The sequence below is a fragment of the Bison bison genome, unplaced genomic scaffold (assembly GCF_000754665.1).
Source record: "Bison bison bison isolate TAMUID 2011002044 unplaced genomic scaffold, Bison_UMD1.0 scf7180017864330, whole genome shotgun sequence".
Classification (NCBI taxonomy): Eukaryota; Metazoa; Chordata; class Mammalia; order Artiodactyla; family Bovidae; genus Bison; species Bison bison.
In genome coordinates, this window is record NW_011494902.1 from 5,941,829 (window position 1) to 5,961,888 (window position 20,060).

Below are 20,060 nucleotides of genomic sequence, written 5' to 3' on the forward strand. Positions count from 1 at the left end.
GGAGCCCAGAAAAACAAAGTCAGCCACTGTTTTCACGGCTTCCCCATCTATTAGCCATGAAGTGATGGGACTGGATGCCATGATCTTAATTTTTTGAATGTTGAGCTTTAAGCCAACTTTTTCACTCTCCACTTTCACTTTCATCAAGAGGCTCTTTAGTTCTTCTTCACTTTCTGCCATAAGGGTAGTGTCATCTGCATATCTGAGGTCATTGATATTTCTCCTGGCAATCTTGATTCCATCTTGCGCTTCATCCAGCCCAGCATTTCTCATGATATACTCTGCATATAAGTTAAAAAAGCAGGGTGACAATATGCAGCCTTGACATACTCCTTTTCCTATTTGGAACCAGTCTGTTATTCCCTGTCCTTTCCAACTGTTGCTTCCTGAACTGCATACCAGTTTTTCAAGAGGCAGGTCAGGTGGTCTGGTATTCCCATCTCTTTCAGAATTTTCCACAGTTTATTGTAAACCACACAATCAAAGGCTTTGACATAGACAATAAAGCAGAAATAGATGTTTTTCTGGAACTCTCTTGCTTTTTCAATGATCCAGCAGTTGTTGGCAATTTGATCTCTAGTTCCTCTGCCTTTTCTAAATCCAACTTGAACATCTGGAAGTTCATGGTTCACATATTGTTGAAGGATGGTTTAGAGAATTTTAAGCATTACTTTACTAGCAGGTGAGATGAGTGCAATTGTGCGGTAGTTTGAACATTCTTTGGCATTGCCTTTCTTTGGGATTGGAATGAAAACTGACCTTTTCCAGTCCTATGGCCACTGCTGAGTTTTCCAGATTTGCTGGCATATTGAATGCAGCACTTTCATAGCATCATCTTTCAGGCTTTGAAATAGCTCAAGTGGAATTCCATCACCTCCACTACCTTTGTTCACAGTGATGCTTCCTATGGCCCACTTGACTTCACATTCTAGGATGTCTGGCTGTAGATCAGTGATCACACCATGGTGATTATGTGGGTCATGAAGCTCTTTTTTGTACAGTACTTCTGTGTATTCTTGCCACCTCTTCTTAACATCTTCTGTTTCTGTTAGGTCTCTACCATTTCTGTCCTTTATCGAGCCCATGTTTGCATGAAATGTTCCCTTGGTATCTCTGATGTTCTTGAAGAGATCTCTAGTCTTTCCCATTCTGTTGTTTTCCTTTATTTCTTTGCATTTACCGCTGAGGAAGGCTTTCTTATCTCTCCTTGCTATTCTTTGGAACTCTGCATTCAAATGGATATATCTTTCCTTTTCTCCTTTGCTTTTCATGTCCCTTCTTTTCACAGCTACTTGTAAGGCCTCCTCAGGCAGCCATTTTGCTTTTTTGCATTTCTTTTTCTTGAGGATGGTCTTGATTCCTGTCTCCTGTACAATGTCACGAACCTCCATCCATAGTTCCTAGTTCCATAGTGGACCTAGAGTTACCGTGTAGCATAGGGAGATATATGCAATATCTTGTATTATGTATAATGGGAAAGAATCCAAAAATGATTCCTCTGAGCCACCAGGGAAGTCCCTCTTATGCACACACACACACATAATTGAATCACTTTGCTGTACACCTGAAACTAATACAGCATTGTAAATACACTGTACTTTGAAAAAAAGAAAATAATCTTTCTCTTATCTAAGAACTGTTGTTTTTAGTCATGAATGGGCAAGCATGAGAATGGTACTATGACCCACGGGCAAGACCGGGTCACCCAGTTATCTAAGCCAAGGTCTCTAGAATCACAAAGAATAGAGATGATGGACTGTAAAAAAAATTGTGATTTATCGAATGCTACTGAAATATTTACTCTAAAATGGTTAATTTTATGTAATGGGCTGTCACCATATTGAATTTTTTTTTAAAAAGTCACAAAGTTGGAGCAGCACCCTATACCTTATTTTCAGAATTACAACTAATTTAAAGAAGTCTACTCCTTGAGGAGAGATAATCCACTTTGTCATTGTTGATATCAGGGAACCTGATGAGGACAGGGAACAATTTGAGAGTCTTCTTGAAAGATGAATTCAGTTTCTTAAATATATTCAGTTTTATTGTGACACTAGATTATAAGAGCTTGTGAAAATCACTTTTAATGACTAGGTTTCTGTCCCATGCGCTGCTTTATTTCCCATGCTTGCCTGAGATTTCAGGTGGTCTCATTGATCCATCCATGAAAATGAAAACAGGAAAGAATAAATGCTCCCCTTTTGATATGGGTTCTCTCTGCAGTAGGAAGACAATTGTACCAGTGTAGATGGGCTAATGAGCTTGTTCAGGCTCAAGTGCTTTGTTTTTGGCTTTTAAATGGATTAGATGAGTCACATATAAGCAAAGTTATCTGGATAATTATAAGCATTCGTTATATATTATGTGAACTAGTCTGTGAAGCTGTTGCTGGTAATGTGTACGTATGTATGCATGTTAGAGCAAGTGCTTCTCATGGCTATGGCATGCATCTCTAGATTTTTAGATCAAGAATGCCGGTAGGTTTGGGTGGTGTAGTGTAGTATTAGTTGCTCGGTTGTGTCCAACTCTTTGTGAGCCCATGGACTCTAGCCCACCAGGCTCCTCTGTTCATGGGATTCTCCAGGCAAGAATACTGCAATAGGTTGCCATTCCCTTCTCCATTTGGTGGTGTACGTCTTTGCAGACATTAAAAGAAAAAACAATTTATTTAATTGGAGGCTAATTACTTTACAATATTGTAGTGGGTTTTGCCATAGAGTGACAGGAATCAGCCATGGGTGTACATGTGTCCCCTATCCTGAACTCCCCTTCCACCTCCCTCCCCATCCCATCCCTCAGGTTGTCCCAGTGCACTAGCTTTGAATGCCCTGTTTCATGCATCAAACTTGGACTGGTGATCTATTTCACATTCCTCTATATTGTCTCCTCCCTCTGTTGTTGGAAACACTGCGGTGTATTTTGCATTAGTGATTTCTAATCCTTAGACTGTCCCTGAAATGTAGGTGTTATTATTTCATTATTGCAGATAACAGAGGTTCAAAGAAGTTAAGTGATATGCCCCGGAGGATAAGTGGTCCTAAGCTCCACCTTCAGATACTTAACTCTGTCTGACTAGGTTACCCATAACCAAGATCCCATTGTGATCTTTTCTTTGGCAAGGTTTCTTATAAAATAGCTCACACACGAACTGAATAGCCTGCTTATGACTATTAGCTTGGCTTCACTAAAGAACAACTTATCTGATTGCTCACATTTCTGCATTGGCCCATATAGACAAGCTGTCAAAGTGTTGGTGGGAGTATTGACATTTCACTGCCCTGTGTAAATGGACGTATCAGTTTATAGGAAAGCTTAGGTTTTAAAAACCATTCCAGCACTGGAAGTGAATACTAAAGCTACTAGATGATGGATGACCTACAGGGTGTTAAATTTGGGTCGTGGGAAACCTGGGCGTTTGGGAATTGAATGAAGGTGGAAATAGAACTGGTGTTTCAGTCTGTTATCCAGAATTTGATGTCAAACAACTCTTCCAACATATGCTTTCTCTTTTCCCCATGGACCCTCAGGTTTAACTGCCTTCCACATAGCTTGTATTTTCCTATCATTATACCTTTGTTGACACTTGAATTGACTGACATGCCCTCCCTGGTTGCCACCAGTTCCTAATCTTTCTCTTTTTCCTTATTGAGAGTCTTCTACTCTCAGATTAGGTCCCCAGGGAGCTTTCTCTTCCCTAAATCACTACAGGATTCTCTGTTTGAAACACACAGTACTTGACATTTACTTTTGGACTAGGTTTTATCTTTTTGTATTTATAGCTCATCTCTGTTATTAATCATGAGCTCTGGGGGGATAAATCACAGTATCTTCATTTATATTTATCCCATTAATCCTTGGATGTAATACATGCTCATCAAATAGTAGTTGATAATTTTATAACTCTTGAAGGCAGGATTTTTCTCAAAGCATATTGATAAAAATAAAATTTCTTGGAGAGATGCTCCCCCAAAAGGAAAACCATTAGTCAAATAAGACTGAAAAATACTACATCCTATTTGCATCAAAGGGAGTTTATGTGATAATTGGCATTTTTAACACTTACTACTCTCCAGTAACGGGACCAGTTTTACTATTTTAATCTAGTACTTCTCAGCTCCACCCTCCCTTTTAAAATAAGAACCTTCAAATATCTTATTCCTCAGAATGTTCTTTGAAAGACACTGCTTTGAAAAGTTTTTGTGTAGAAGTTATGCTCATAATATTCATGAATGTGGAAATTGAATTTTTGTTAGATGTAGTTGGTATGTTTTGTTTGACCTGCCTACTTCTGTACTTGGGGAAGCCCTCTCCCTAAGTTATATTGGGGTGTGTGTGTGTGTGTGTGTGTCTGTGTGTGTGTCTGTGTCTGTGTTTACATGTAGTATACAGTGTAGATTCAACAAGAAAATAGATTGAGACTGAAAAAAGAGTGATTGGAACTGGTCTTTCAGCATGATTATCTGCTAGAATCTCTATTACTTCCTATAATATGCTTGAAAAGTTTTATTTTCCCTCAAGCGCAATGAGCCTGGTCTCATTTACAAATATGAATGCAAATTTTAGGAGGGCACTAGCTTCTCGTCCAGGGAGTCTTGCTCACTGACAGCTGTTTTATTTATTTGATTGGTCAAAAAGTTTGTTCAGGTTTTTCTGTAAGATTGGGTGTAAAAAACTGAATGAACTTTTTGGCCAACCTGGTACTTCCTTTAAAAAGAACTATCTATCTCTTGGAATTAGACACAATATAGTTAATGGAGAAACCAGAATTTCTGGAGTCAGAAAGTTTTCATTTGCTTCCCTACTCAGGCCTGTGAGCAAGTTTTGTGACCCTGAGCAAGTCTTCCTTCCAGAGCCACTGACACCTCATCTACAAAACAAGATGGGTCACGCCTGTGTCTAGGACCATCTTATGAGGACAGTGCCTTGCACAAGGGAGATGCTGCATAAATATTAGCCCCCTTTCACAGTTACTTTTTGTGTCAGATTATGACAGGAGAATTCCACGGGCATAAAGTCACAAAGAGGAAACTGCCTGTCTCCTAGAGCTGCCATTCCACATTTCATGTTGTTGCTTCAAACCATACATGTTTTTACTATTGTTCATGTCTTCTGTATTCATGAGGTGACTGTGAAGGAGGGGATAGTAAGAGTGGAATTGTTATCTATAAAGAGGAATATTTGAATTCTAAAAGTAGTGGATACATAACCTAAAAGAGAGTTTAGAAAAAAAAAAATTCATTATAATCATTTGTGATATAGAATAGCAACTTAGAAATGATCCCCTTGGCTGTGTCTGTTAATTGTAAAACTACATTCCCCATTATCATGTGTGTGTGTGTGTGTGTGTGTGTGTCTGTGTCTGTGTGTTTTGGTTTGAGTAGTTCATCAAAGGGGGTATAGATTTGGGAAAATTGGGGGCTTGCATTCACCATTTGTTTCAACATAGTGTATAATTTTAGCCACAGGTTCATATCCACTGTGGCTTTGGATTATTTACCACTATGCACAAATAGAATAAACGAGGCATTGTGCAATAGTCTTCATTAAGATTGCATATTTAGAGACGGGGCTTCCCAGGTGACACAGTGGTGAACAATCTGTCTGCCAGTGCAAGAGCTGCAGGAGACACAGGTTTGATCCCTATGTTGGGAAGATCCTTTGGATTAGGAAACAACAACTCAATCCAATATCCTTGTCTGGAAAATTCCGTAGACAGAGGAGCCTGGTGGGCTACAGTCCATGGGGTTGCAAAGAGTTGGAAATAACTGAGGACACACACATGCATTTGGAGATGAAAACACCCAACAGAAAATTAGACTGATAACTTGGGAAGGGAGTACAATAGATGGCTCAGCATAAATTGTGTTTTTTCAGGTCAGCAGATGCTTCTAGCTCCAATTTTGCAGAAATGCATGTACTTGTTACATGTGGTTGTCAATAGCACGTCAGTCTGTCCCCAGCCATCTCGGCTAAATTGTTTCTGGAAAAAGCCCACTTGTCCCTGGGAAGGATGACAAAAGGCAGTTTTCCTATTGTATCTACCTTTCTAAATGCCAAATTATCTCCTAAAAGTTTTTCTTGACATAAATATTGTGAACGGCTGAACAACAACAACAAAAAAAACATTATTGGTTTAGACACAAGGTGAAGTCTTCTAAGCTAAGCTGAAGTCAAGAGGAAGAGATGAATCTGAATGTTCCTGGACTGGCCTCGGTTTTCCATTCATCAGCAGCTGTCTTGATCTGGTTGATTACAGGAGAAGATGTATCAGGGAGTCTCTGCCCAGCATCTCCACCTCCTGAACAGATGGCATGTGAAATTCCCTGCCGGATGGATTGTGTGGTGAGCGAGTGGACAGAGTGGTCATCCTGCTCTCAGTCTTGTTCAAATAAAAACTCAGATGGGAAACAGACCAGGTCAAGGACTATCCTGGCATTGGCTGGAGAAGGTGAGTAATAAGAAAGGTTTCTAGTCCCTAAATCTAGGTAAACAATTTGCTTTCCAAGCATTTCTCTCTCCCTAGTTGATCTATGTTGGGTTCCCATGATTGACATTACTTGTTTTAGTAAAAAATCTACCTGCCAATGCAGAAAATGCAAGAGACGTGGGTTTGATCCCTGAGTCTGGAAGATCCCCTGGAGTTGGAAATGGCAACCCATTCCAATATTCTTGCCTGGAAAATTCCATGGAAAGAGGATTCTTGTGGGTTATAGTCCAGGGGTCTCAAAGAGTCGGACACAACTGAGTGACTGAGCACACATGATATATCATAGCACTCATGCACATTCAGGTCATGGCAGGCAGATGGGTGTTAGTTGTTATACATTTTTAGGGAAGAAGACAAGACTTCATTGGTAAACATCCAGCTTCTGATAGCTCATGCAGTTGGGAACATAATTGGAATATGCCTGGTAGAATGAGTTCAAAATTAGGAATCAAGAGATGTGACTTCTTGACCTGGAGCCGCCACTAACACTGGCAAAGTACCTGATCTGCATGTCCTCATTTCCTGCTCTGTCAGGCTGGCACGCTATGAGAGGGAAAAAGATGAAGGCTGTGAAAATGGCACTGAAGAAGCTAAAATGTGCTATGGGAATGTAAACGGGTGACTTGAGGACAAATTAGAGGAGCAGCTGTTTCTATCACTTAGAGCAATGGTCTCCATCCCCAGACACACATGCCATTTCATTTCTTTTAGGCCCTCCCTTGGCTCTGTCTGCCATCAGCTCAGTGAGGACAACAGAGCAATATGGCCACTTGCTTTGAGGAGCTCCTTTTAAGATAAGATTCTGTCCTGTGATCATAAGAAATGGGGTCAGGTTCAAGAGAAATGAAGATTTTCATGTTCTCAAAGTGCAGTGGCTTCCTCCTTTTGTCTGTTATTTTTATGGAAGGAGAAAAAAGTCAATAGTGTTTAATGGGGGGAAAATAACAAGAATAACAAAATCAAGGTCACAAATCTTCTCAAGCATTTGGCCCACTGAATAAATCATTATGCTGTGGGAGAGTCAGGGGGAAGCATCAATGCTTTAGATAAATACCAGTTTTTACATAGATATAACATTGTGAAAGAAAAGATAGTAATGAAATGTGATTGTCTGACTCACCCACGAGTGTAGGAATGCGCAATCGTCTGGTCTCCCTGCCAGTGGATAACACATTGTCAGATATGATTTCAGAGTTTAAGGGTGAGCTCTCTCCTGCCAAACTTGAAGAGAGATTTCTGGATTTCTCAAATTGCAGTAAAATGCACTGCTTGAGGCAGGATGGATGTCTTAAAGTGGTTCTCTGAGAAAAATCATGCTGTCTTAGGAAAGAGAACCCATATGCAGGTAACGTGTGTGAGTATTTGTGTTTGAATAATACCACTTCAAGGTCATGGTCTATTATATCTAACTGGCTAATTTATGTCAGCATAATAATATTAAAATAAAAGCAGGTATCTTTGGGATTTATCTCAGAGATATATGACACAGAGGTGAGCAGTAGAATCGATTGATCTTTTTCAAGCAAGGCTTTTTCAGGGCCTCTGCTGCACCAAGGGGTACTGGGAACACACAGCAACAGGTTCCCTAACTTGCTCGCGCACGTGGGGGTGAGGGTAAGGGTGTGTCCAGGGCTCGTGGCTGGAGGGGTAGTTTAGCTGCTTTGCCCACCCATTAATGTTGTGGGCAGGAGGCATGTTCAGTAACCTGCTTTTGCTCCAGGCTCTTCAAAAGTGACAGTTGGATTTTTTCATCTCTTTGTACCTTGTGTTCCAAATTTGTCCCAAGTGGGAGTGCACAGCGTTATTTTTAGTCCCATACAGTTTCTTTGTATTTTGTTGCTGGAGGAGAGGTATGTCCAAGTGAATTGATTTTTTTTTTTTTTACATACTGTTGCCTGTTACTGAGAAGAGAAAGGTAAAGTATATCATCCTCAGGTTGTTACTCATGACAGAACAACCATGCTCATAGACTCAGAAACATTGTACAGTGGCTCAGGTCTTAGGAAGATTGTTCCAAAAGGCCATCTTTCTAGAACATTAAAACAGGAAAAACAACAAGAATGACAGGAATAACAGCAACAATATGCTAATAACAGCCACAACGATGTATTCTTTTTTTCTTTTGATATTTGCAGGTGGAAAACCATGCCCTCCTAGTCAGGCCCTCCAAGAATATCGCTCATGCAATGACCATTCATGCATGCAGCTCTACTGGGAGACATCACCTTGGGGTCCCTGTTCTGAAGACACATTAGTAACTGCCCTTAATGCAACCATTGGCTGGAATGGAGAAGCTACATGTGGTGTGGGCATTCAGACACGGAGAGTCTTCTGTGTCAAGAGTCACGTGGGACAAGTGATGACAAAAAGGTATGATCAATAGTTTATTGAAAGTACATGGGATGATTGCATAGTTGAGTGCTTTTAGTCAGATGCATTTTTGAGCACTGAATATGTCCCAGTTTGTACTAGAGTAAGAGGTTTTTGTTTTGTTGGAGTCTTGTCCAAAGGTAGACACTCTTCTAAGTTCTAATATATGCATTCATTGAAGGATAACAGTAAATATAATGCCCACAAATTTGAATCTGTTTGAATAATCAACTTTTCTACAGTTGATATCAGTATTTCTGACTCTTTTCCAATCACATGATGACTAGGTTCACAACAAGGTAGGTTATGTACTTTGAAATATGGGGCTGTGTTATACTCTTCTTTAGATCCCATTGGCCTTGTCTGAGGTGAGACATAAATCCATACAGCCATTTTGAATAGACTAATTCATGTCCTCCGGTATGTTTACAATCTCAAGGCTGCTCTGTTCTGCACATAGAAATGTAAATTGAAAAAAAAAAAAAAAAGAATTTGGACATGGGGGCTAGGATAAGAAAAGGCTCAGGAATAGTTGCAAGTGATGGAGGAAAAAAGAGTAATTGACTGGAGAGCTCAGCTGTGGGGGGTTCTTCTCTAGACCAAATGAGAAAACATAACTCTTCTTCAAGTGCATGCAGGAAGGCTCATGGAAAAGAAAAAGTAAGTGACCTAGTTATACACAGAGACTGGGTGACCGGCTTGTCCATAGAGATTTGCAAGTGGCCATGCTGAAAGACCCTACCCCAACCACAGTACTGGTGGGTAACCAGGATGGGTTGGTTCAAGCCTTGGTCTAGTGTCACAAATTCCTCCAAAAGTTTTAAGTTGAGAAAATGAACTCTCTCTTCTTTCTGTTCATGATGCTCTAAGTATTTGAGTGGAGAGTTGCCATGCCATGGTCACGCCTGGTGGAAAAAGCACGAAGAGAGAGTAAAACTAGAAAGAGAGAAACTGGAACAGAACAAATATCAAGTTCTGGTCCCTTCTCACTTAAAAGCCCTCCTGCTTTTCCTGGCAACATAGGCAACTACATTTGCTCTTCTGCCTAATTCAGTCCAGTTTGTGTTGCTGTCATGGACAACTTAAACCTGATTAACTTCATCTCAGGGCACCATGATGATAAGCTCTGGGCCTTATCCACAGTGTCATGGAAACTACTTGAGCTATGTGTAAGGAAAGTCACAGAAGCTCAGTTAAGGGAAACAAACTGCTAATGGCAAAAACAGGACAGATTGGCCAGATACTGCTGGTGTTGGAGCATCAAATGAGCAGATGGCTATGAAAATGGAAGGGAAGATAAATTTGACTTGAAGCACAATCAAAAAGACTTCCTCTCTTTCCCCGTCTAAATCTGGCTTCCAAAGGTTGGATGTAGCTGGGGCTGGATGATCTTCCTTGTTGCCACTGCAGATTTTAGAACCATGACTGGCATGTCATTATTGTCCAAAAACATTTTTAGAATTCATGAATTAATTAGACCTGTGTGTAGGAAAGTAAAATGATTTGACAGGGGATGAATATGAGATGCAGAAGTTTGAGAAGCTGATGTTTATTTTTTGCTTTAATAAGAAATATTTTATCTACCATGGTAAAGTTTGGCAAAGGGGACTGCCATGAAAAGTAATAAACAGATCACATGAATGACCTTCTGCTCTTATTAACTCATAAATGTTAATTCTGCTTTAGCATATAACTCTGGGTTGCTTGTGATATTTTTAGAACATCAAATTATATCACTTGTATGTTTTAACTTACCTGGTATCCATAACACCATGTGGATGATAGAGTCAATGGGAGATACAGGCAAACGCGAACAATAATGTTTGCATATCACTTCGTTCAGGTGTTAATCTAATTCTTGGAGTTATGGTAAAATCCTGAAAGATTTACAAAGATATTATGCAAACAAGAGAACTACTTTTATCTTGAGAAGGATTGCAGCCCTGATAATGTTCATTTTCATAATGTAAATTTTTCAACTGCTTAAAAAAAGATGCCAGAATTATTAGCTTGAATATACAAATAAAAATAAACATAGCTTAGATATAGGAATAAATGCTATGCAAAATGCAACAAACTATTATTCTTTAGAATGATGAGAAAAATTAGCATTCCTGAAGCCTGATCTCCCTTCCATAAAACTTTTCACCTCTGGCCCAAAATAGGAAATATCCACACTTGCTATGAATGTAGTTTATTTTTTTCTTAGCAAAGGAACATTAGAATTGAGACTGACAACTGCCAAATACATTATTAAACCTATTTAGACATGAAAGGTTGGGTTATATGTTCAAATAGGCCTCTGCTTCCTTATCTAGCCTTATGATTACATTGAATGATAGTTTTTTTTATAAAAGTTTCTAAGCTCATCAGCTTATACAAATATTAACTGAATGATATTTTGTGACCAGATAAACCAGAGTCAAAAGGTTATAGTTTAAAACATAATGAACAAATACATATGGATTTGTTTGATAATTTTCATAAGACTAAAATATTATTACAGTGAATAACCTATCATGTTAACTCAGTTTTGCAACAGAGAAAAATGAATTGCACAGATGTTTTCCCTAACACACACATACATACATGCCCACACATAAGGACATTGCTAATTACTTTTTGCACTTTTAATGAGGCTAGAGACTTAACAGCCTAGTTTTAATTCTTACTGTATGTCTCCAAACGATCCTGCTAAACAAGAGGAGGCTGCATTGACTTAAGTAAAGTTAATTAAAATTCTTGAGGTTAATGAGATTAATTGAGCTAAGAAAATAATACCTAGTGTCCAGTGAAGCACATAGTGAGATTATCAGCAAGAGAAAGTATCCTTTGCTTTGCCCTTTCAAAAAGTATGCTTTTGCTCTTTTTTATGTGAAAGCTGTTGCAGAGAAAAAAAAATTCCCTGCCATTTGTTAAATCCTTTGGGCGAAGGTAATGGCAATAGGAAAAGAAAATATCCTAAAGAAAGAGTGGCCTTCAGAGTAGAAAAAAAGAAATGTGTCTCCATAGGCTGGATGGGCTTAACAAGATGTGTTTGATACTCTAAACCCATTGTACTGGGGTGCACAGAACTCCTTGCAGTTCTTTGCTTCCCAGGATTGGGGTTCTGGTTTCCTTGTAACTGTATAGGTAAGAATGTTACCATTGTATGAGTAATAGAACTGATCACATCAGAAAATGAGGACTAGCTAGGGTGCAACTCAAACAGGAGTGAAAGCTTGAGAGCTTATTGGGATATGTGGCTTTGTTTCACTTCTCTTTTTCTTTTTTTCCCAGTTGCAATGTGTGAAAAAATAATAAAGATTAAAATCACACAACTCAGAACGTTCCAAAGGTCATGTAAGGCACTTTCTGAGAAAACACTGGGCATTTGGTGAGACATAGTAATGGGGAGCTCCATTAACACATTGAATGTTTACAAAGTTGGCAGGTTGGGATGGCCCCTCAGTCCCGGGGTTGAATGACTATGTCTACCTCATGATTATGGGCACATAACTGAGAAATGGCAGACCCCTGTAGATAAGTTTGATGCCTTTCAGCACAGGAATGGAAGCCTCCAGGGCAACCAGGAGGCAATTGTGGAATACTCCAGTGTAAGTTCTGGAAAAATATATGTGTTGAAATGAAATGCATTCACCCTTTTAGCAAGAGTATTGCCAATCTAGGATCAGAGTGTTATATAACAGTAAAAAGTATAATTTATGACAAAAGGCAAGAAGCCATACTGTGTTTACTAGCTAAAATGTGAATCCATATGTTACCCTAGTTTTTAAGGTTTCAAATTTGTTTTGGAAATGACTAGATAAATTTGCCTTATTTCCCCAGGGATTTGTCTTCGGGCTCCAATGGCACAGAATGCTTTTCAATCATTCAGTTAGTATTACTAAATATTTACACAACATTAAGATCTGGCATTTTTTAAGAAATGATATGAGGTGAAACTCTACCATGAAGTCATTAAAAATTAGTATCTATATAACGCACGCCTATGTGCGCGTGCATGTGCACACACACACACACACACACACACAGAAAACCAGCAGTGCAACAAATATCAAAAACCTTTTAGTGTCAGTAAACAATAAATAAAATAAACATTATATTTCTTAGGAGCTATGTGGAACTTAGGAACTTATGTGCTAGCAACTTAGCACATAAGTTGCTAATGGTCAAGGAGAGTATTCTTGATGATTCAGAGAAAATTTATGAAAATTGAAAATGTGATCCTGGGAAAGGTAAACATCATGTAAATAGAAAAGAAGAGGTAATTGACCTTTAAGGAAATTGATGTCTTCTAAATAAACCTTATTGGCAGAAGAAATGAACAAAAGGTTTCACTAGCAAGAGAATATTTGGCTCTTATCAGACCAGAAATCATACTTCAGGAAAGCCCTTAGTTCATGGCCTCTATAAAAGCAAGATAACCTGAATTTGAGCTTTGTCCCTGAGGGGATGATAGTGTTTCTGTCTTAAGGACTTAGACGAAGAACACTGGGAAAGGGGACCATGATATGAAGAATTGATATTATGGCCACTGAGTATTTATTGTGAGTGATGCTAATAAATCAGAAATTTAGAAGTAGGCCATATCAGTTCCCCAAAAGAGATTAACACCTCCCTTACATAAAAATAAAAACCAAAACCAAGGGACACAAGGCCACTTTGGGAGGTGTGGGATGGGTCCATCACCTTGCTTGTGGACATGGGAACACAGGGGTTCGCATATATTCAAACTCATCACATTAAATGGGTGCAGTCCTTTCCGTATCAGGTATACACAGAGGTAGAGAATCTGCCTGCCAGCGCAGGAGATGCCAGTTCAGTCCCTGGGTTGGGAAAATCCCCTGGAGAAGGAAGTGGCAGCCCACTCCAGTATTCCTGCCTGGGAAATCCCATGGACAGAGGAGCCTAGCAGGCTATAGTCCATGGGGTTGCAAAGAATTGGACATGAGTGAGCACACACACACAAAACAACATAACAATATACCTCAATAAAGGTATATTTAAAAGTTGAAAAAGAGATTAAAACCTGCTTCTAATTGAAATGAACAAAGTCCCTGGGGAATAAACCACCCTCTCCAGAAAGCCTGAAGCCAAGCCAGCACCACAGGCATTTCTGAGCTGTTTGTGATGTCTGAGCATGTCCTGGCTGGGTTCCCTGTACCCTCAAACCCTGCTGCCCCACTGGGAACACAGGAAATTGACATGTTTCAAGTTGCACTTTCGTTTCCAGACAGATACCAGGAGAGACTGGAGGGGAGATGGAGTAAATAGCAGTTCAGTTTAATTTTAGTAGCTTTCAACGGATGACTAAAGAACTTGGGGATGAGTTTAGTGCTTTTTGCTAGTTCTACTAAAGCATGACATCAGTTTTCCTTACCAGAATAGCTTGCTTAAATAATACTTTGTGCTCTAAAGACACTGTTTTTTCTATTGTTATGTTCATTGAATTGACCTATTTGATAGACAGTTTTTATGTGTGTATATTAAGGATGATTAATAATAAGGCCACCAATAATTAATTTATTGAACAGTTCCTTTTCTGTGAGTATATACATTCCCATTTTAATGTGTTTTCAAGTATTATATGCTTCTATATATTATTATACAAGTATAATAAAATAATACAAAGGGCCTGATGGTGAAAATTGGCCACACCTTCCTCCACTTAGCATCCCACATCCCAAATACAACCCCTTTTTAATGATTTTTGTATTTCATTTCTTCCTTTCTCTGTCTTTATTTTGACTGGATAAGCATTCACATGGTTCATAAATTATAACAAAATACAAGGAGACATATAATATACAACAATGAATGGCCTTGCACTCAACCCTGCTCTCATCCATCCCCTTCCTGCCTCCTGTCCTGCCCCTGGCAACCACTTTATTTCTTTCTTTTGCTAAATCGCTTCAGTCATGCCCATCTCTTTGCTATCCCGTGAACCTTTGTCCGTGGAATTCTCCAGGCAAGAATTCTGGAGTGGGGTGCCATGCCCTCCTCCAGGGAACTTTTCCGACCAAGGGATCGAACCCGCATCTCTTGTCTCCTGCATTGACAGGCGAGTTCTTTACCACTAGTGCCACCTGGAAAGTCCTTATTACTTTCTTACCTACCTCCATTGTAGATATAGCATTATGGCTACAAACTACCAAGTGTATATCCTTACCCCCCTCCCTTTCTGATGCTTTAGTCTCTAGGTCAAGAGAAATAAAGTTTGTTGTATGCTCTGCCTCCTGCTCTGAGTCCTTGGGCGAGTAGCTTCTCCTGGATCTTTCTCCTCATGTCTGTAAAAGGAACAACAGGGTCTCAGTGTTTTTAGTTATGAATCCTATGGTTCTGTGTCAAACTACTTACTTTCTCCAGGAGATATTGATCGAGTCTTTCACATTGGCAGATGTCCAGAATCTACTCGGCCAGAAACTGTACGCGCTTGTCTGCTCCCGTGCAAAAAAGACTGTCTCGTGACTGCTTTCAGTGAGTGGACTCCCTGCCCAAGGCTGTGCCAACCAGGTAGGTTGCTGTTTCCTTAGTGCTCTCTGCTTCCTGACCACTTGATTGCCTCCTCCACTACTGAGTCAGTGAGAGATGGGGGAGTAAGGGCTCCCTTCTTTTCCTTTTGCATATAACCCAGGCAATGAAGTTTGTAAAATTTGTAAATGAAGTCTTAGCTTTCTAGAACCATTATGATTTGGCAGGGAAAATATATTTTGTTGTTCTATGCCATGATTTTACAGCTGTGTGCTGTAGGAGTTCTTGTCTTTTGTTAACACTGTTGTGGTATTTTGAACAGCCATTTAAATGTGGCATGAATACCATCACAATTTATTTGTGGATCCTGTGTGCTTAAGCCTGACTCCAGGCATCTTCATTAGAATGCAGGGCCTTCAGAACTGTGCACATATCACTGATAAATATAAGCCTGTGGAAGAAGAGGGGCCAATACATTAAAAAGTATTGAACAGGTGCAGAAGTCAGAAGTATATGATTTGTTATTTCTTTACTCTTAATGGTGATGCTTTATACACTTAGGTATATTTGGAATGCTATGATCCAGGATATTTAATAGCTAAGTCCTGACAAACACAGAGGAGCACTTTTGTAAAATGACTGCCTTTTTTAGAATGGGTCTTCTCCCCCATACCTGTTTCAGTTCCCTGATGAGCTAGTTCCTGTTGAGATACAAGAACTCCTAGTTCTAAGGCCCTGTTTTGACCTAAGACCTGGAATTAATAACTTGGTCCCTTTTCCATAGTCTCATACTCTTATCTTGGGTCCTATGGATCTCACTATTGCCAGAGTAAGAAAAGGCACACCCAGGGGAAGGAAGGATGGAAGCATATTAACACTAGTGCTCAAAGCAAAGTGGGTCTCATCCACATCTCCTTGGCCTTGTGTTGGCAATAACATCCTCTCATTCAGGGCCTGGCTCTTCCTGTGTCTCTGCATTAGCCTCCTGGAAGAAGGGAAAGGAAAGCAGGTCATTCTGCAGGAGAGAACCTGCCACAAATACTGAGCTTATTAATATGTTTCCTCGGAAGTCCAGCCTTGGGCATCTAGGATCCCCCGGTCATTCTTTGACTTACACATCTTCACGGCAGTGACATGATGTTGCAGCAAACACCGACACACATCTGTCTGCCACTTCAAACCGCCTCTCAGTGATTGGCAAGGGGGCAGTGACAGCTCTTGAAGGTTATCATCATCAGTGTCTTACATTGCACTGGTGAGGTAGCCACATAAAGTTTTTCTGACTGTACCATTTCATCTTTTTAATGATCTTCTGTCACAGTGTTAACAGAGTAGCATGCAGTAAATGTTGCTTATGGGTAGAATCAGAACTAAACATATGGAATACAGAAGAGCTTGGAAAATACAGTGGGATATTTATCTGATCTTTTGAGGGGTGGAGACAGCAATCTCTTTTAGGAACTCTCCAAAACTTGTTTTCCTAAATAAAAATTCAAAGTAATTGAGCTGAATGAACAGGGTATGTGGAATAGCCAGGGGAATGTTATTTCCAAACAGAATGGGACAGAAAAACTGTGATCTTTATTCTAAACCATTTGAAAGGCAACATCGAGGAGGATGGATTTTGAAGTTTTAATAGTAATGTACCTGAATAATATTCAAGCTTTTAAATATAAGTCTTGGAAAAATGCAGGAAGATAATATATGAAGATGGAGGTTTATTGAAATGCAGCTGTTTCTTTTAGTTTCTGTCTCATCAGAGATTAGCATAATTCCTCTGTTAAATGGCTTTAAGAAAGGAAAAGGTTAAATTAAAAATAATACCCTACTGGCAGCCAGATATTGGTGGTAGAGCTGTCAAGGTCCCTGGACACTTAAGAAGGCATATTAGTTTTGTTGAGTCTGTGTGCCCCAGTGGCCAGAGATTACTTTAGCTACTGCTATTGCATGCATTCTATTAGTACTTTTGAGAAAATTCTCTCTGCTGCATGGGCATCTTCTCCTAGCACTGTGAAAGGATGGAGGAGTCATAAGCCATGTGAAATAATTGCTCTTCCAGCAATTTCAGATTTTACTCCAACTTCCAGAGATTCAATTAGTTATTTAAATGGGTGGCATTATAATGAAAATAGTTCTAAGCCTCTGTGGTCTCTTTTTAGCCTCCAATTTTTCAAGTCTAGATAATTCTTTTCACAGCCAGACAGTCAGGGGACCTGGAGAAGCATAGATTCAATTTTCAGATTTCTTTCAGCTTCAATCCTATTTACCCTGATGTTTAGTTCATACTTTGGGACCAATATATTATTAAATAACTGTGGGTTAATTAGGGGAGACTATGATAGGGAGGTTATTGGAGGAATTGGTATTGCTAATTCTATGGTTTTCAAATTGCATTGACTCTGACTCACCTTGAAGCATTATGAAAATGCAGGTTTTCAGCTCCATGGCTAGAAATTCTGATTCAGTAAGTATGGGATGTTTCTAAAAATTTGTGCTATAAGAAGTCACAGCTGAATGGTGATGTATTATAGTTTCACCCTTAAGATAAGAAAGGATCGTAGATTTGTGAACAAATGCTTGACCTCTAGGCACACAGCCTGTTTTTCAGCTTCCTGAATGCACCATATTCTTCCCAGCTCAAGCATGCTGGAGTATGATGGCTAAGAACAGAGGTGCTGGACGCACATGGCCAGAGCTGAGTTCCAAGTTTTGCTCTGTGACAGTGGATGCCTTCCTTAATCTCTCTGTGCCCCAGTTTCCTTATCTGTAGAATAGGGTTCATAACTGCACCTACTGAAAAGGAAAATACTTAGAGCCCACACTGCCTTGAATGGAGCAGGCATGGGGCAAGCATTCCTATCGTCGTTCCAAGCCTCTGCATCTGCCTTGTGGGATGCTGGAGCTGTGTTCAGCTACCTCTCCTTGGTTCTCCAAACTCTGTATCAGCACAGAACTGCTGTAGCAGCCTTTTTTGAGGAATGTTATGTTCCCCTTCCTAACTTCATTAGACCCTCCCCATCCATCTCCCCATCGACGTTAACTAGATCATCCTGCAGCATCTTGCATCTCCCCCTTATGGCAGTCCTATACTTATCCTTCCATGTTAACGTTGCCTTCCTAGACTGCAGGCCACAAATGCAGGGACCGCTTCTGTCATCCTCACCACAAGATCCTTTAAACCTGGCATAGTGTAGGGTATAGTTGTCACTGAATAAACATTTTTTGAATGGACAGATGTTCCGTAAAGAGAGAGGAAAGTGTGTCTTTGAATCCGGGCAGTAGATTCTCTGTCCTTGACAATGTCCTTCAAAACGTACTTTGGGAAATAATGTTTTAAAGCAATACTTATCAAATGTAAATGCTTACACGAGTCTCCAGAGGATCTTATTAAAATATTATGTAAGTTATAATTCAGTAGACCTGGACAGGACCTGGAATTAGACCTTGGTGTAAGCTCCCAGGTGATACCTGTATGTTGATTACAAAACTCCAGAGGTAAGGGTAGGATAAGTTAGACATTTTTGACCAAGGCAATGACCTGACCAAAGTTATAAAGTGAAAAGTGTAGACTAGGGACAGACTAAAAGATGGGGACACGGGTAGGGTGGGTTGAGGGGTGGAAAGAAGTGATTTAGCCTAAGTTGAAAGATGAGAATGGGATGGGGGTGGCAACTACTAGTGAGGATGGAGGATGCAAAGATGGATGAGTGTGAGGAGTTTACATTCCTACCCCCAAATTTGCCTACACAATAGGGTCATTTAGAGATCTCTAAAATGTCCCGATGCATGAATCCTACTGCAAGATATTACGATTTAATAGTTTTTTTCTATGACCAAGGAAATTGCATGATTACATGACTCCAAAACCAAATCCATTCTAAACCTCTCAAAAAGCCAAGGTGGCTTCCTAATGGCAGACTGTCCCTGGAGTGATTTGGGTTTTAGCAATGGATAAGTTGTATCAGGTTTTATTTGGTCCTGGCTGGGTTTATGATCCAGATTCTTACAACTTAAAAGTATTCTCAAGCCATGAATAATCTCGTTTGTAGCTACTCATGCTTCCTGTCTTTTTACTCCTGTTCATCTGAGTATCTCCTTAAAGGATTAATGGTAGTCCCACATTCTTCTAAGCAAATCAAATAGCTATCAAGCTGTGGTCCTATTGTGGACTCTCCAAATTTTAAGTCCCAGTAAAAACATTAGCCAAATAATCAAGAACCATTTGGTGATGTTCTTGTTAATTTCTCTATTCTTCCTTCTGTCCGTAAAGCCAGTCAGTCAGTTCAGTTGCTCAGTCATGTCCGACTCTTTGTGACCCCATGGACGGCAGAACCCAAACCTTCCCAGTCCATTACCAATTCCCCAAGCTTGCTCAAACTCATGTCCTTCAAGACAGTGATGCCATCTGAAATCTCATCCTCTGTCATCCTCCTCCTGCTTTCAGTCTTCCCCAGCATCAGGGTCTTTTCCAATGAGTCAGTTCTTCACATCAGGAGGCCAGAGTATTGCAGTTTCAGCTTCAGCATCAGTCCTTCCAATGTATATTCAGAATTGATTTCTTTTAGAATTGACTGGTTTGATCTTGCAATCCAAGGGACTCTCAAGAGTCTTCTCCAACACCACAGTTCAAAAGCATCGATTTTTCCGTGCTCAACTTTCTTTATGGTGCAACTCTCACATCCATACATGGCTACTGAAAAAAACATAGCTTTGACTATATGGACCTTTG

At 39.8% G+C, this 20,060-nt stretch overlaps 1 protein-coding gene across 1 annotated transcript in view; it reads left to right on the forward strand.

The window, feature by feature from the left end:
* The window catches only part of THSD7B (thrombospondin, type I, domain containing 7B), a 724,891-nt gene that overhangs the window by 213,781 nt on the left and 491,050 nt on the right, over positions 1 to 20,060 (forward strand). The window contains exons 7-9 of the mRNA XM_010853704.1: positions 6,257 to 6,448; positions 8,623 to 8,857; positions 15,258 to 15,373. Coding sequence (XP_010852006.1) covers positions 6,257 to 6,448; positions 8,623 to 8,857; positions 15,258 to 15,373 — 543 coding nt within the window. The remainder of the gene's footprint in view (positions 1 to 6,256; positions 6,449 to 8,622; positions 8,858 to 15,257; positions 15,374 to 20,060) is intronic.